The sequence below is a fragment of the Macrosteles quadrilineatus genome, unplaced genomic scaffold, assembly GCF_028750875.1.
Source record: "Macrosteles quadrilineatus isolate MER2022 unplaced genomic scaffold, UCM_ALF_1.0 Scaffold_5__1_contigs__length_97177068, whole genome shotgun sequence".
Classification (NCBI taxonomy): domain Eukaryota; kingdom Metazoa; phylum Arthropoda; class Insecta; order Hemiptera; family Cicadellidae; genus Macrosteles; species Macrosteles quadrilineatus.
This window is the reverse complement of record NW_026542598.1, coordinates 56,494,649-56,513,705: the sequence shown is the minus strand read 5'-3', so window position 1 is coordinate 56,513,705 and position 19,057 is coordinate 56,494,649. Positions and strand designations below refer to the sequence as shown.

The following is a 19,057-nucleotide window of genomic DNA, read 5'->3' as shown; positions in this document are numbered from 1 at the left end:
ACCGATGACTGATGTGTTTTATTACGTTTATCATTGTTTTAGTGTTAAAAATCAAAAGTAGTGATATATGTGGTGCATTATAAGAAGATTTAAGTGATTTTGAAGGGCTGGTTGATGATCCTGAAGAAGTAGGTAGTGATATTCATGTAAATTATCAGCCAGATTCCTAGCTATGAGGCTATGCATTCTTAGCTAAACGCTATGTACTGAAATCTGTTTTTCACTCATAACTTATTTATTTGATAACTTACCTCACTATATGATTATATATTTGTAATCCTCATAAAATTTAGAACAAAGTGGCTATTTTCAAATATTTATAGGCCTATAATTTATACAATTTCATTGAGCATGAACTTATTTTTTTTTTGAAAATTTCCAAAATATTGTTTTTTAAGTCCTAAAGATTTTTTTTTTTTGAACAAATGTTCCTTATGTTTTATATATAATATTGAAGCCCATGATTTTACAAACAAAATGGTATATAGAACAGTATAATTAACATTGTTTTTAAGCTTCTCAGATCCGTTTTAATAAAACCTTGCAAATGAGCAAAAAATAGGCAGACATTAAGGCCAAAAAAAGGGACACTCGGAGGGTTAATACTGTTCTATGAACAGTATTAACTAGTGATGGGCGGATCCAAGAAAATGTCGGTACCGGATCCGGATCCGGATCTTGAAAAATTCGGATCCGGATCCAGATACACACTGAAATGAAATGAAATGAAATTAAATTAAATGAAATATTCCTTTATTGTCACAATACATTTCAAGTTTTCAGCAATGCTGATGAAACAGGTGACATTGTCCATTATTAAAACTAGATTTACAAAACATTCCTATAAACTAAATAAATGTAGGCCTACTGTAATAAAAAAAATGTTTAACTGTCATTCAAATATTCAGAAATAGACTCAAACTGTTTTTGTAAAAGATAGATCTTAAACTCGTTTTTGAATTTTGAAATATTGGTAATTTCTCTGAATTTGGCAGGTAGACTGCTGTAAAGTCTGAGACTCATATAGAATGGAGATCTTTCATACAGACAGAGGCGATGTCTTGGAAATTTAAATTTATTTTTAAAACGAGTCGGATATTGATGGATAAATTGATTGTTGTCGTATGATTGGTAGTTACTTTTGAAGGAAACCATCATTTTAAATATATATAAAGAAGGCATTGTTAATATGTCATATTTTTTTAAAATAGGTTTAAATGATGTTCTTTTTGGTGCAAAAGATAAGATTCTTAAAAATTTCTTCTGTTTTTTAAAAACTGTGTCAGCATATGAAGTTGAGCCCCACAGTTCAATTCCATACTGCATGATGGAATAAAACATTGCATAATATACAGTAAGTTTAGTTTTCAAATCAATTATATTCCTTAAAACATACATTTGAGAACAGGCTGTATTCAATCTCTTTACTATCATGTCTATATGTGGTTTCCAGGTTAAATTTCTATCAATTATTAAACCTAAGAACTTTGTATGTTCAACAAAAGGTAAAGTATCGCTTTGATAGCGTAATTCAAAATTTTGATTCTCTCTATTTTGGATTGTTTGAAATAACATAACCTGTGTTTTAGAACTATTGAGTTGCAGCCCATTTACTGTAAACCAACTGGACAAATCTATAAGTGAGCTGTTGAGTTCCAATTTTAGATTGGGTATATCATTTGCTTTAACTATGGCTGTAGTGTCATCAGCATATAATATGAGGCTAGAAGATACATTTTGAGGTACATCATTCACAAAAATTAAAAATAATAAAGGACCTAATATCGAGCCTTGTGGGACACCACATTTAACTTCGTGCCAATTCGAGATAAAACTTTTTGCCATTTTTTATAATTGATGTTCTTTGTTTCCTGTTAGTTAAATAAGAATCAACCCAAGACAAAGCCATGTCAGAAAATGAATAATGTCGAAGTTTGCTCATTAAAACATAAGGGCGGGTTAAAAAAAAAACGTAATTAACAGAATGCCAATTTAAATCATACTTTTATTATTTTTTATCACGAAGCATCGGGTGAGATTAAAATACTAACGGGATATTTTTGAGACAAAATTATAGGCCGTTAGCTTATCATCCAGGTACAAAACTAAAAACTAGAGGTGTGAAGATATCCGAAAAATCGGGTCGGATTCAGTTCGGAAAGATACATGCCATTGCCATATATGTTATTTATTTGTATCAAGAGACAAACGCTGAGACATGGCCTTGCCATATAAGTTATTTGTACCAAGAGACAAACACTAAGACATGACCTTGCCATATAAGTTATTTGAATTAAGAGACAAACACTGAGACATGGCCTTGCCATATAAGTTATTTGCATCAAAAGACAAACACTGAGTCATAACCTTGCCATATAAGTTATTTGTATCAAGAGACAAATACTGAGTCATGGCCTTGCCATATAAGTTATTTGCATCAAGAGACAAACAGAATCTTGGATTCAAGATTTTTTGGATCTTGAAAAATTCGGATCCAGATACACACTGTCATAAGGGCGGGTAAAAAAAACGTAATTAACAAAATGCCAATTTAAATCATACGGTTTAAAATAACATTGGTTATGTTTAAAGGTTAATATATCTTAAATATAGAGTAATCTCCAGTTGAGCCCATAATCCCTCATTTTTTGGGGACACTAACAAAATCATAAAATGCACTAAGTTTGCACAACCACCAAAAGGGTATCTGTGCATATTTTAGAATAGTTCGATCTTCAGTATACTATATCGTGGTTTTTGCATGCAGCATCCAATTTATTTATGCCTGGATCACCTCTTGTTAATCTCTTCCTTAAATTCGTTCCAGGCCCACAGTACTGATAGCTAGGTACAAAACCAAAAACTAGAGGTGTTCAGATATCCGAAAAATCGGGTCGGATTCGGTTCGGAAAGATACATACCATTGCCATATATGTTATTTGCATCAAGAGACAAACGCTGAGACATGGCCTTGCCATATAAGTTATTTGCATCAAGAGGCAAACACTGAGACATGGCCTTGCCATATAAGTTATTTGCATCAAGAGGCAAACACTGAGACATGGCCTTGCCATACAAGTTATTTGCATCTAGATACAAACATCGAGACATGGCCTTGCCATATAAGTTGTTTGCATCAAGAGACAAACACTCGGGGAAAAAACGATCTTGTACATGGATACAGACAGCTTTGTGTTAGTAAAAAAATCAGGAAAAATCGGGGTTGTACAGTGATACAGACAGATTTGTGTTGGTAAAAAGTCGGGGTTATAGAGTGATACATACAGCTTATTGTGTGAGTAAAAAATCGGTGTTGTAGAGTGATACAGACAGCTTTGTGTTGGTAAAAACTCGGGGTTGTACAATGATACAGACAGCTTTGTGTTAGTAAAAAAATCGGTGTTGTACAGTGATACAGACAGCTTTGTGTTTAGTAAACAAATCGGGGTTGTACAGTGATACAGACAGCTTTGTGCTAGTAAAAACATTCGGGGTTGTAGAGTGATACAGACAGCTTTGTGTTAGTAAAAAAATCGGTGTTGTAAAGTGATACAGACAGCTTTGTGTTGGTAAAAAAATCAGGGTTGTACAGTGATACAGACAGCTTTGTGTTAGGAACAAAATCGGGGTTGTACAGTGATACAGACATCACTGTAACATATAGAATAATAATAATACTAATATAATATATATTATATGTATAATATATATTATATGTATAATATATATATATATATATATATATATATACACATACACTAATAATATTATTATATAATATAATAATAATACTTTGTGTTAGTTAAAAATCGGTGTTGTACAGTGATACAGACAGCTTTGTGTTTAGTAATCAAATCGGTGTTGTACAGTGATACAGACAGCTTTGTGTTGGTAAAAACTCGGGGTTGTACAATGATACAGACAACTTTGTGCTAGTAAAAACATTCGGGGTTGTAGAGTGATACAGACAGCTTTGTGTTTAGTAAACAAATCGGGGTTGTACAGTGATACAGACAACTTTGTGCTAGTAAAAACATTCGGGGTTGTAGAGTGATACAGACAGCTTTGTGTAAGTAAAAAAATCGGTGTTGTACAGTGATACAGACAGCTTTGTGTTGGTAAAAAAATCGGGGTTGTACAGTGATACAGACAGCTTTGTGTTAGGAAAAAATCGGGAAAAAATTTGAAAAAATCGGATCCATCAAAACCGGATCCAGCCCAAGATCCGGAATTTTTTGGATCCGATCCGGTGCCGGTTCTCGCTCGGATCCGGCGGATCCGGTAGTCCGATATCCGGATCCGACCATCACTAGTATTAACAGTAGAATCTAAGATAAATGGTAACAGGAATCTAATACATAATTTCTCCCATTAGCTTGACAACAAACCTAATCATGTGTTAGCGGTGGGAGTCACTATGATGTTTTATGGGGGAAAATCATAAAAAGTTTCAATAAATTATGTACTGAAATTTTTAGAGCAACGGGGGTTACTTACTACTTTGGTTAGAGTTTAAATGACTGTAACATACAAAATCTTTTCATCAAAACTGTTCAAGCTGTGTTTTTAAATATTAGATTTTTCTGTGATTTTATGTGTTTTATAGTAAATTACCATTTAAGATCATAATTTGAAAAAAATTTAAAAGAATTCTGGAGATACAATGGATTAAAACACATATTGAATTTCATCAAAATCGGAGCACTGGTGTAGCTCTCTGTACACATCCACACACACACACACATCATTTCAAAAACACTTTTTTGGGTTCAGGGGAACCCAAAACGGATCCACTCAAAACTCAAACTCGAAAATGTTGATGAAAACAATACTTTCTCCATACAATGTATAAGGAGAGAAAGTAAAAACTTACTTGAATATTGGAATACATATCTCACTGTAGCTCTTAACAGTGAATCGGGCCTTTAAAATGGTGTCTAAGATGAACTCCGAAGAATCATCTGTAAAAAATACCAGAATATAAAATTTATAAAAGTTCAATACATTGGGGAAAGTTGTGGAGTTTTAATTAGACTCGTCTCAAATAAGTGTAGTATAAAAATAATTTGCAATGGGTTGTTTTAATAACAAGCAGTGGGAAGGAGTAATTAATATGACCACACCAGCAGAGATTGTAATACAGCAGCATAAATTTTACATTTGATTTTTTACTTTACAAGGATTTTTTTACAGTAGAATCGGGAATAGAAACAAAGATTATAGACTACTAGTACCTGGGGTTGGTTTATTTCTATTGTAAAAGCAATATAATGGAAAAACATGTTTTATTTACAGTTAATTTTGACTTTTATTATTTAAGTTTCAGTGGAATTTCAATTTATTATGATGGTAATTTTACCTGGCAATTACAACACATTAATTTATTTTACAGTCGATGGTAAAAATCACTCTGATTTAGCCTATACTTGCAAAAACATTGTTTTTTAACAGTTTTTTTAAATTATTAAAACAGCTGATTACTTCGGGGAACAAGTTTTGGTAGGAGAGCCAAGTTAAAAGAATCTGTATTTGATCGAAACTATTTTCACATATATAGAGTAATCTTCAGTGTAATCTTAGCTCAATAGTAACAACTGATGTTTCTACCTTTCTAATGTATTTTGTTATTGCTAGTATACTGCGGATGGTTTGTTTTTGTTATACACCCATGTTACAAGTCTTAATCACAGGATTGCACACCTCAAAGTAAACTTAACTCATATAATAAGGAAGAGTTCCATACTCACTCAACATGATGAATAAAGCAGAAATAAGTTTGCTTGTAATTTTCTTGACACTTTCTTTGCCTCGCCTGAAAAAAGGAGCAATTAGTTTTCACAGAAATTGAAAATTTTTTTTTCTGGTGGCTCAGCTCCAAGGAAGGAGACAGAGGGGAGGATAACAAGATGGATGGACTGGGTGGAAATAACCGGAATAAGTATGTATTGATTATATTCAACCTGCGATAAGTCGGTTTGTCGGTTGGCCTATGTCAATGACCTTGATACATTAATTGTGTCAAATCAACAATTAAACATAATTCATTTGGCATATTTGCAGCACTACTTGAGCTATGCAGGGTGTCTGCTACATTCTGGATTAAAAACTCATGGACAATTCCCGTGTATTTAAGGGCACTTTGACGTTACCTTTGTCGGTATTGTTACCAAATATATTTTCCTGATCTGTCGGCATGGAGTTTCAAAATGGAAATTTATTGAAATGAGACAAAGATTTACTAAGGTAGGCCTACAGCTTTATAGTGTAATAGAAACTCAATCATCGTCTCCCACGATAGCCACAAAATCTTGAATATCTCCATCGGTCAGCCATTAAGTACGATTCCCAGTTGGTAGACACCCTGTGAGGCTATAAGTCTCTTAAATTAGTCTGCATCTTGAACAGATACTAAGCGGCCATAAATTGTATAGTTAGTAGAAAGTGGAAAATAGGCTTGTTCACAAGTTTGCTAACACTCTATAAATAGTATACATTTTTTTTTTAATCTTGGTTATAAAATCTCAAACTACCAAAGCTGAGCAAAGAAGCAAATACATACCTTGATGCTTTCACTTCCATGTCGAAGTAAAATGTCAGCAGGTTTGACATCTTTTCTAGATAGGTTGAATTTTCAAAAGGCTAGAATCAAACAGGTTTTGTAAATTTAATACAATTGGCTAAGTTTGCTCTAATCTTGTTGACAATACTACATGATAAAAGTTGACTTTCTAATTTTAAAATTATCTTGCCCAATTTTTCTGCCATCTGTCTGGCCAAATAAAGTTTATAAAAGTAAAAAAATAAATATCACCACTGTACTTAACACCAACACTGTTAATGTGGTGTTGCATGAAAAACTAGTTTTGAGTGGGACGCAGCACTTTTGCAGAAGATAGGTTAAAAGTGGAGAACTGCACAACATCAATACCTCCTCATTACCTCCTTCCTTTGCCTTTGCAGCGTCAAAATAATAATTATGAACATATTTACAATATTTACAGCCTAATTATAGACTTCCGTTATGAAGTTTGCGTTATACATGTCCCGCTGCTGGCGTGGACAATGGTCTTTGGCTGCCAAAATCGTCATGAAAAAAACTCACTTTAACTTATAGTAGAGCTTTTCTTTAATGTGGCTCTTAAGGTTTCAAGCGAACTTATTGCCTTCAAGAATTTTCATTCGATCAGGGAGCTTGTTGTAAAGCTTCAAGGGCTATGACAGGAAAGGCATCTTTAGTTTTACTAAGCCTGCGGAAAGGAATTTCAATCTTATTTTGTATTATAACCTTGTATTATAAGTGTGCACATCTCCTTGTAGTGAATTTCTGCAGGTTATCATGGACGTAGTTTACAGATGAAAGGATGTAGCCACTGCAAACTAAACAGTCAAAATGCCCGTCCGTACAAATAGTGGCCTACAATTATCCCTTCTACCACTCCCTGTAATAATACGCAAAGCCTCATTTTGCTGTCGTAGGACCTTGAGGCTGTCAGGTGCATGACCCTATAGCTTAAGACCGTACGAGATATGGCTGTGGAACAGCGAATGGAATACCACTATCAAATAGGATTTAGGGACAAGCTTCATAAGTTTTCAGAGCAGGAAGTTACCCGGTCTCCCGCCGTCACAAAAGTGATCATCGTTTAACGCGATCTCAGCAAAGTTCTGTTTATTTTCCACGGCCGTCTAGACATCATCATCGTATCCCACGGTCACGAAAACGTGATCGCCTTCTTGCACGATCATGACAAAATCATGAAATTTCCCGACTTCGGATATCAAAATATAACCCGACTTGCCCGTTTTTACCGACTACTAGACCCAGTCTAAAAAAAACATTGTACTGTAGTGGTGGAATGGCAACAAATAAGGATAAAATCTCACCAGTAAAGGTTATATCCTCTAAAGCACTACTTACTCATAACAGCAAAGCTACTTAAAAAGGATACCACACACAATGTGTACATTTAATTAGGTAATGTACAAGTTCTGAACATTTTAAATAAGAGCTGAAAGTTGTTAAAATAATTAAATAACTTCTTGATCAGCATTGTAGGCCTACGTGTTATTAAATTTACGGAGAGTAAATAAAAGAAGCGTCTTATAACACTTAAAATGTAGCTCACTTAAAAGTTAAAAATAATTGACCAAACATGTTAAAACAATTTAGCCTATAGGTAAAGGCATATTTCAGAATGTACTTACTTGCTTGATGAGTATATATTGGTTGTGGAAAAAGTTCAAAACAGAGATCATGTGTGACTTCAATTTGGCAGCTCTGTTAGGCTTTGAATAGCTTGCCTCTACATCTCTCGATATGTGCCTGAAATCATTTTGTTTGTTTTAGGATTAATTAATGAAAAGGACGTAGTTAAAAAAACTAGATAAAAATCAAATATCCTGCCAAATCTAAAATTGGATAAACATTGTCTTTATCTGTTCATCAAAACCTGAGACTTGGTAGAAAGTAATGTCTGTTCTTGAGGCATACATTAATAATGTACATTGAATGGCATTAACTAAAAAGACCTAAACAAGAAACCTAAAAAGTAAATAAATCTGCTTTTGATTCAAACAAGGAAAAAGTTAAATGTTTAAGAAAATGAAATATAAATGGGAAAATTTTTGAAGCCAGTGTGGGGGATGGAAAAATCCAACCACTAAGCCTGGGCAGTAGTGATGTGTCAAAACCGAATATCAAATCTAAAAACCATCAAAACTTAGGAAAAGTTTTGGTTTCGAGATTCGATCACCAAGTTTCGAGATTCAAAATTGAAGATTTTGGCAGTTTTATTTTTGAAACTGCTGATATTTTTTTTTTGTGCCATTGTTATTGTTTTTAACACTGTTTTCAAACAAGCTGGTAGCATCAGAGCAAACATCACATAACAGTAATGAAATAAGTAAATTTTATTCTGAACTTCAAAAGGTATCTTAAATACTATAACTGGTCCAATTCAGTTTCACATAAATTATTACTAAACACAAAGAAATATTGACCACTAAATGTTCTAATTAATCTAATATTCATATTTATGTTGGTGTTAGAAGTTTAAATAATTTTTTTGTTGGTTGTTCATAAAAAATTATGTTGTATTGGGTTTTAAGATTATCAGTCACATTCACATACTGTATATGTCACGGTCAGGAGGAGTCGATCTCTTTCAGTTTTGATTGCATACTTAGCATTTTATGATTATGTGTAGTTTTTGTAACCTTGACCTTTGTAACCAGCCAAAGTGAATGAATTAATGAATTTATTCCACCACACATATAAAATTACACAACCAAATACACAAAAAAGAAAAAGGTTTTATGAAAAACTAAACTAATTAACTATAACTACTTAACTATATACATGTGTCAAAGGTTTTTCCTATCTATTTAGTTCTGGAATTAGCAGACATACATGCTGTGCCTGTGCGTCTGCTAAGTTGCTATAAAGATTGAATTAAATTAATGGTGCAATTAAGTTTAATTATATTTGTATGAGTGGAAAGTACATTTAAATGACTTTCAGCAGTTAAGAAATAGTAATGCAATAAGTGACAGTACTCTACAACGAAAAAGAACATGCAATTATCATCCAACAATGAAGCGTCGGAGAGAGAGCGGCTAGGGTTCATGTTTCAGGAGGTTTAGGTTCACGTTTCACGTTTAGGTTTTGAGATTCGAGATTCGGGATTAGATTTTTTAAAGTTTCGGTTTCGGTTTTGAGATTTGAAATTTCTGGTTTTGACCATCACTACTGGGCAGTTTTATGTTATCAAAATATAAATAATAGTGAAAGTTAAATCAATGCACATACCAAACTATAGCCCTTTGAAACACTATATTTAAATTTGAGAAATTTACTTTCATAGTGTAGGTGAGCAGTTCAACGAATTTTTGAATTCCCATAAGGAAATGGATCATAACTGATCAAAGTTTCCAAGTTGTTGACATCTACATAAAGCAAAAAGTACCCATGAACTTTTTAGAAAACTACAAGTCACACCCCCATAAACCATATACTTAAAATGTTCATCATGACGAGGGGGTAAAAGGGTGTAAAAAGATCCAAGTATCCTATTCCAGTAGGCTATTTTCACTATAGGCCTGTGACGAATGTGGTACAGTCTCAGTTGATTCGGGTAAATGGGACTTCTACTGTAACTACTGTTGGGTGATTCTGAACAGAATCAGACTACCTAAGTAAGTAGCTTAAAGATAAGACTTACTCTGTGTACACTGTTATAGCATTGAGGAGATCTTTCATGCTAGTGTTTCCCAATAAAGACTGACACTGTTTCTGAAAACTATGAAACCATGAAAACTGCTCCATTCCACCTTTGGATTTTTTCTTCTTGCTATTTTTGGTCTGGAAGATAGCCACAGAATTGCCTGTAATAAAAACTTCATTTGAGATGTTAAGTTAAATCTTACTGTGTAAAAACACATAATTTTATATAGGCCTACATACATACAATACATTTAATTCTCAAAAAGACCATATTTTTCAATATGTCATTCAAATCATGTTTTGTTGGTAATGGGTAGACTTCCGTATATGTTGTAAAAACAACTGAATGAAAATATTTATTTATCGATTGTTTCATTCTATATATCTTTTAATTAGTTAGGTTAACCTAACCTAACTAACCAAACGATAAATCGAATAATAAATATATCGATCGATAATTTCATTTGGTTGTTTTGGACAACAGATACGGAAGTCTACCCGTTTTGTTTGTTTATACATATTTAAATAAGAACAACATTATAGTTATTAAAGTCCACTGTTACCTTAAATAAACATGTACTAAACATTTTCTATCTTTGTTTTGCATTTTAAATCAATTTTACTTCACACTAACAATGAGACTATTTCGGTATTAAAACATAATACATGTAGGCCTAAGCCTAAATTAGCAAAACAGCGATTATAGGTTTTGCTATTCACTTCCTCGCTTTTCTATTACGGTATTGCTTTAAATCTCGGAGTAAAAGAAAATAAAATTAACTTTTGCTAAACATTTTTTAGCAAAATCCCTGAAATTAGCAAAACAGCGATTGTAGGTTTTGCTATTCACTTCCTCGCTTTTCTATTATGGTATTGCTTTAAATCTCGGAGTATAAGAAAATAAAATTAACTTTTGCTAAACATTTTTTAGCAAAATCCCCGACTTGAAAACACAGTATAATTATTAACCGGTTAACTTTTTGTATGTTCAATTATTACTAGTGTACCTGTTGCTCGAATTCGAGCAATTGCGAAGCATTAAAGACGACTCACGAAGATTATGGAAATACTCACGATCTACACAACATTTAGATATAATCAAAATCTTTTGTAAACATCTTATCTTTTCTCAAAAAGCTGATCTTGTTTTTTAGTGTTTCTACAAATTTTTCCCTCTCATAGCCGCATTAGGTTGTCTATAATAACGATTATAAATGAAAAAAAACCATTATTTCTATTCTTCTACTTGGTTGTGTTCTATGACTATTTCTATGTTTCCATTGTTTTTCAGTTTTATTTTCAGCCTATATAAAATTGTCCAGGATTTCTCACTCTTTTACTCCATTCTATACACCAACCCGGCAAGTTTCGTCTACAGATGCAATATGCCAACGAATATCACCTACGTACAATCTCCAAGAAGTGGTAAAAAAGGCAGAAACCAACCCATACAATAGATATAAGTTAACTCCAAAAGAAAAGAGTTACTGTGATAATAGGATTTTCCACTGATTTGGTAATAGAACATTATATTGCAAAACATGACACGATGCAGAAGAAAATCCATTTTAAAATCAGAAAACCCCATTGCAAATACTGTACTTCATTTTGACAAATTCAATAAATCACAATTTAAATATTAACAGCTGTTTCATTAAAAAGTAGTGTAGAATTATGCATATGGTCGTAATGTAAACAAATATGGAGGCAACTTTAAAGGCTTCTGGGGCAGAGCCCCAAGGGAATTCACCTCGTTCCTCTTTTGATGGCTCATCTACAGACCAAGACCTTTCTTTAGAGACCCCTACCAAGTTTCTACGCCCAGCTGTTCTCTCAAATTAGCTGTGACAAAAACCCCGTTTTCCTCCATAAGAATAACATGGGATGGGAATTCAAAGGCCACTGGGGCCACTGGGGCAGAGCCCCAAGGGAATTCACCATGTTTCTCTTTTGATGGCTCATCTACAGACCAAGACCTTTCTTTAGACACCTCTACCGAGTTTCTACGCCCAGCCGTTCTCTCAAAATAGCTGTGACAAAGAAAAACAGTTTCAAATTAATATATAGATAGTCCTCGGCACCCTAACTTTAGGCAGCCCAAGGCTGCACTAGATATATAGCTTGCAGCCTTGGGCTGCCTCAAGTTAGAGTGGCGAGGACTATACCTGAAGTTGAGGCACCATTATCCTTCTTAATGATGTCTTGAGAACTCGTAACCAAGCAATCCTGAGGGTTGTCCATGCTGAAAAATAAAATTTGTTATTTTAACTATAACAGTAAGCAAATTACTTGATAGATATATAAGATAATAATAAGGCAAATTTTATCCAGGCGATTTTATCAAAGTGTGCAGCAATATTGGGGGAACTGCTTCGAGAGCAGTCAGTTGTTAACGACGCTGCCGAACTGGGCTATGTTTTACATTAGAAATATGGAGAAAACTAGTTTGAGTGATGTTACTAAGTTTACTGGTGATGACGACAGTACATTAATTGACTGTGTGTCAATAAAATTCTGTTGCATTCTGATTGTTGGCTTCGAAGCTATGTCACTATGCACCAAGTCGAGAAGGCGGGGAAAGTGATTTTTAGTTAGCCTAATGTCAAAGTATTCCTAATTTTACTTCATCGTCCATCGGATGCTTAGTAATAAGAATTCTAAAAGCACCCTCATAGCTATAAAAATAGATTTAAATAGTTCCCTACAGCATTTTCGCCTGTTGTACAGTAGAGCTAGGGCTATGTCTACTTTTTCGCCCATCTCTTCATCTTTGACCATCAACATGAAAGTAAAGAGCGACACCTCTTTTCTCCGATCCATAGCAGAACGCTATTGTGGAATCGCAAATTTACTAGTCACGCAACATATTGGCCGATTCTACGAAAACACTTTTGCGCAGCGTCCTACTTTAACCACCCCGTTCCTTATCCACGCTACACTCTTCAGCTTAACCGCATAGCACGCAGCGTGGTTACTAAAGTTGGAGGAAAACGCACCTTAAGAGGCCTGTTCGTGGTTAGCTTCAGTCACAGTTTTCACAGCTAAGCAAGCTAGTTTGAATCTGAGTTCAATGCCTGTTTCTTTCCTTCATCACCAGGAAATGAAGACCAACATTATAGACACCAAATATAAACCAAGTTTTCATAGAATTACATCCCCATGAAATTAGGAGAAAATTACTGAAATTACTTATTAGCCATAAAGTAGGCCTAATTTTTTTGAAAATCTCAGTTTGAAAGAGGTTGTTTCACGTAAGGTTGAGGTTATCATAAAAATCACTAACTAAAACAATGTTAATGTAGCGAGAAAAGTAGCTAAAATTCCGCTACAACTACTTAAAAAATGTAGCTACAGCTAAAGCTACAAAATCTTAAAAGTAGCGTAGCTACAGCTAACGCTACAAAAAAAGTAGTGCGCTACTTCCCAACACTGCATATTTATTAATAATAGCCCAGCATTTCACATATTAAGTTAAACCATAGATAAAACATACTCCCATAGTAGATTTCTCATCCTTATGGAACAGCTGAAGACAATTTTATTGTTAGTTCTGTACGGTTTATGTAGAGGTTGTGTTTTGTTTACAATTTGTTTCCCATTGTTAAAGCCATTTAAAACCTCGTTTAACCAAGTAATACGATCTAATCATAAACAATAACTTGTCCCCTAGTTATATAACCAAACAGTAAAGCACAAATCAAGAAATTAACCATAAAATAATAGAAACAAAGTTTCGTCGACATTAGCGCCCAGTGTCACCTTACATGAACTAGACACAAAAAACGTGCTTCAAAATTTACAATGGGATGAGAAGTCTACTTGTGTTGGTTAGTCTATGGTTAAACCGACCAATTTTACAAGTATTTAACGCCCACGACGACATAACCCCAAACTGATGTTTGTTTGTTGACGACAGAAGAAACTAGACCGGCTCAACAGTTGAATATTTGATCAGCTGTTGTCTAGTAGTGCTTAAGTTCTCCGCTTGAGCACGTAAGCCTCGAGCGGGCGGGAAAAAAGGATTTTACTTCAAGAAATTATTCGTTCGCACACCGTCTACGAAGTAACATCGTCGTTACAAGACTACTTACGCTTACACGTGATCGCCGATATTCCGAAGGTTAGCTGATAGTTAATCACGATACGTTAATTTTCATTTACCGGTATAATACGCATCCACGTTTCCAAATTCGACCTTAGAAGATCTAATTTTTATTCTATTCTAAATCTTAAATTTATAACATAGGTAGACTTTGCCGACTTGTTTCATACCTGCCAGTGACTAGCGGTGGCCATAAGTTGGCTTTGTTTAATTTAATTTGTTAAAAATTACAACAGCCCCCGTTTGTTTTATTGAATTTGTCGTTTTGTTTCAACGTTTAGATTGATTCCCTTTATTTCACCGTTTTGATACACCAAGACTTGTCGCCTGAGTTCTAAACCCCGTCTTTGGCACGACAGAACCTAGTCTTGGGAGTGTTTCAAAGATTTAAACAATTAATTACAGATATTGGTATTAAATTTATTTTAGAGCATCTCACGCTAGGTTCTCCGTTTAGGTATACTAATTAGGCCCCGACGACTCTGTAGGGATTTTAATACTGTAGGCCTAGTTTGTTAATTCAATCGCCGCATATTCATTTAAATGGTTTAAAGTCTAATACGAGTATTTTATCACATTGGCCAGGATAGAATACTCGCCTGCCCTACAGAGTGGATCTAAAAGCTAGACAAAATTCACCAAAACATTTTGACGTAGGTGAGGATGAAATAGCTCCTACTGAGCGTCTTTCCTAAAACAGGATTTCGTGAGCGCTCCTAGAGCTCTGAGCCTTCAACTAAATTTAAATAAATTGATCAGTCAAAGCCGTGACAACTTCGTATCAACCCCTGGATTTTTCTCGGCTCCTTCTGAGCACCCGGGGAAGAAATTTGAGTGTGGCTGGTTCTAGGGGTAGGCCTAGCCTGATTTTGTGAATACTAGTTTATTCCCCCCCTAGAATTTTGCGTCACATCCCAATAACCCGGCATTTCACAAACTCGGCACCCTTCCAGTCCACATTACGCCGAGTTTGTGGGACTCTAGTGTGTTTCATTCGATATCGATTGATATTTTCATTCGGTTGTTTTTGTCAACAGATAAGGAAGTCTACCCAGGAGGAATTTATCAGCGTTGCCGGTTACGGGGAATTCCTTGAAATCCGGGTAAAATTCCGGGGATTTCATTGTACCGGTACCAACTTTAAAAAATATTTTTTTCAAATACAAATAATTTAATAGGACAAAATCTACTGTAGGTACAATGCTGTACCGGTACTTGGTTTTCATGTGTAGGCAGTGACGAAAAACAGTAGGGTCTAAGATATAAAAATATGTTTCTTGCAAATCATGCAATGTTAGTTACGGACGGCCAACGGCCAGTTTTTATATGTGATTTTGTTTACAATTCAAATGAAAGATTAACGTCGTTTTGCTCAATACAATATAAGAATGATATAAATATTAATAACTCTCTTAATGTAGGTACCATAAACAACGTGGTTACAACGCGGTTTTTACCAAAAAGTTGGCCGAAATCTTTAAAATTACAATTCAGGGGATTTTTTGGGTGATCAAGACTTGATTCCGGGTAATTCCGGGGATTACCACCGGATTTTGCGGGTAAAATGAACAAGTTGTGTTGACAACGCTGGAATTTATCCACTTCCATAAATGTTGTGTAGTTTAAAATACAATTAAATAATTACTAAGTTTTAACTTATGTCAAAAAGCAACGTCACAATGAATTTTAAAAACTTAAGGTAAGTTCACTTTAACCGAAACACCGGTCTGTGAGACCGGACGGAAAATTGATTTTCCTGTAGTGGCAAAACAGCTGGACGTGCGTACCCCTACCCCTCAGTAGGCCTACCTTTGCCTCTCCTACTCTTCTCCCTACCCCACCCATCAGCATCAGTCCCCAATCAGCGGTCATTGAGTGAACGTCTCCATTTTGAAAATGTGCCGGTCTCTAGTGCCGGATCTCTCGAGTAACGTACATCGCGCTGCCAGTTTTTGTAGGCAGTTGCTTATGCAAAGGCTTTTTTTTCAAAAAACCCGCAAAGTGTGCATAGGCTGTGACTGTAGCCTATGTAAAAGACAAGTTCAGAGAAGATTTTAATTTTTTATTTTATGTCTCCAGTAGGTATATTGTATGTTTTATGTTTATTATACATTTTATTACATTTTTTGTAAATTAATATTAAGTTACTTTTATAATACATATTTGTACTAAAAATGTAAGTTTTACTTTCCTTAAGCCCACATATACTTAAAAAAACACTAAATCTAAGATTTTACATGAAATTTGTTGATGAAAAGTCGTCCGGTCTCTGAGACCGGATGTTTCGATTTATGTAAGTGTCACCCAGGTTTCGGTTAAAGTAAACCTAGATACCGGTAGGCCTATAATTGTTTTTTGTCAGGCCTATGACACAGATGATCCCGAATTGGGTAAAAGATAGATACCCAAGATAGGGGGTAAAGATGAAGGTGGCTATCCTAGACAGCCGTCCAAGTTTGCCTAGGCTTACGCCTAGACCTAAATTAGCCACCAAGGATTTAGACTCAACAATGCATAGTACTCTATGCATTACCTAGGCACCTTAAAATACCTTGAAAACCGAATGAGTAATATTAATTATTCGGGTAGACTTCCGTATCTGTTGGCACAAACAACCGAATGAAAATATCGATTATTTGATTCGATTGTTTCATTCGATACATCGTTTGGTTAGGTTAACCTTACCTAATGGTTCCGTATCTGTATTTTCATTCGGTTGTTTGTGCCAACAGATACGGAAGTCTACCCGATTATTCTATTGTTTATAATTTGAATCGATCAATATTTTCATTCCGTTGTTTGTGCCAACAGATTATGGAAGTGTAGGCCTACCCAAATGATCAAATGAATATCAGGTAAAAACTTAAGATCGATTCTCTTAAACAAGTGGTCCACTCAAAACAGGCCTAAGCTAAGTAATAACTTCAAACCTTCAATGTATCCTATGAGAAAATAGGTAGGCCTACTTATACACCTAAGTAAGTTAGCCTATATCTGACCAACTCTTTCCAACAAAAGAGAACTTAAGGATAGTTTTATTCAATGCTAATTTTAAAAGGCCTATTCACAGGCTAGTTAGAAGAGGCAGATGTAGGTAAGTTAGGCCTAGGCTATAGCCCACACAAAGAGACAATAGCTATAAAATTAAATTAATAATTACCTCAAGAATCTTAACTAATCGTGTAGGGCATCGTTTGACGAATCCTCCCAAAATAAGGAAAACAATAGTATATTCTAATAAATGTCAATTTCAGAAAAACTCTGTTATTTACTCTATCTCTCGATTCACTCACAACACACACAAACACAATCCCACTTTCCCACAATCACAATCGCCATTCGCCAACTTCAGTACAATACAACTCAACTGAAAACGAAAACGAACGAAACGAAGAACACTAAACTAAAACCACCACTCAGACTCAGACTCAACGCAACACTCAAAATCAAGTAACAAGTAAAAAAAAGCCTGAAGCCTGAAGCCACCTGAAGCACGCGCATAAAAAAAAACACAAAATAGACTCAAAAACTAAACCATAGATAAAACATACTCCTCCAGGATTATGTTTTATAAGGGACTATGTTTTATCTATGGATTAACCAACACAAGTAGACTTCTCATCCCATTGTAAATTGTGAAGCTCGTTTTTCATGTCTAGTTCATGTCCGGTGACACTGATCGCTAAAGTTGAGGAAATCTTCTTTATATTATACACATGCACAATGCACAACACCACTCGCCCCATTGCGAGTCAGCTCGAGGCGTGCCTCAGGAGTCAGGGGTCAGTCCTCGGCCCGGTGCTGTTCCTTGTCTTTATGAACGATCTTACTGTAGCGCGAGCTCACGTCGTCAATCAAGGCACCCAGTGCGAAGTATGTTGGTTGATAACGAACTCGGAAACGATTACAGAAAAACGATAATTTATTACACAAAAATTTTGATTACACCAAGCACCAAAGACAAATTTCAATTCGAACTTACAAAGCCAAATACTACAACTACACTTTTGTCACCATTTAGATACCTTTAAACATCACTTTATAATAATAATAATAATATTAAGAACGGAAGGTCATCGCGGAGAGATAGAGATGCACGCTGATTAAAATAATTTTTGCACGGCACATGACGGGAAACGACTGAGGAGAGATGCTTCGGTTCCACACGGTATAGGTGGAGGTAGCGTGGGAACTTGTTACACCGTCCACTGCTGCACTCTATCAAAAACTCTGAACATTACAATGTTAATTGTGGTGTATTTTATGAGCAACAACTGCGTAGAGGTGACACAGGCGCTTGCGTTTCATATTCGTCCATGCACGTATCACATCTGCGGGCTCTGAACCACATCTACACCTCTCAACTGAGTTACGATTTGTATAATCATTTTGACTGATGAATGTTGTAACGTTACTAAAGACGTTCTAAAATGAATCCATAGGAAACCTATTTTGAAGCGGCATATTTTAAAGTAGAAGATCTGTTCAATTAAACGCGTTTCACATAATTATTCTATTATGTGTTTTCCACCCATTTTGACGACCACGTCAAAGGAGCGATGCTAGTGGGACAAAAAAAAAGCGAGTGGCAGTGTTGCCGTTCCCACAATGAAACATTCTCTTCAATTATAAGCTATGACACACAATCAGAATTGTAAGCTATGATTAAAATTCATGATTATAAGCTATAGAACAAAATCGGAATTATATGCTGCGACACTCTTTGACCATAA

At 35.0% G+C, this 19,057-nt stretch overlaps 1 protein-coding gene across 2 annotated transcripts in view; it reads right to left on the bottom strand.

Annotated features, from left to right (window-relative positions):
• LOC128993984 (uncharacterized) overlaps positions 1–17,634 on the bottom strand; it is a 36,758-nt gene extending 19,124 nt beyond the window's left edge. For both annotated transcript variants that reach the window (XM_054418145.1, XM_054418146.1), the window contains exons 1-7: positions 17,485–17,634; positions 12,388–12,464; positions 10,221–10,383; positions 8,206–8,323; positions 6,560–6,639; positions 5,748–5,812; positions 4,874–4,961 (exon numbers count right to left, since the gene is read on the bottom strand). In XM_054418145.1, the coding sequence (XP_054274120.1) occupies positions 4,874–4,961; positions 5,748–5,812; positions 6,560–6,639; positions 8,206–8,323; positions 10,221–10,383; positions 12,388–12,463 (590 nt within the window). In that variant the 5' untranslated portion in view covers position 12,464; positions 17,485–17,634. The remainder of the gene's footprint in view (positions 1–4,873; positions 4,962–5,747; positions 5,813–6,559; positions 6,640–8,205; positions 8,324–10,220; positions 10,384–12,387; positions 12,465–17,484) is intronic.
• Positions 17,635–19,057: the final 1,423 nt, after the last annotated feature.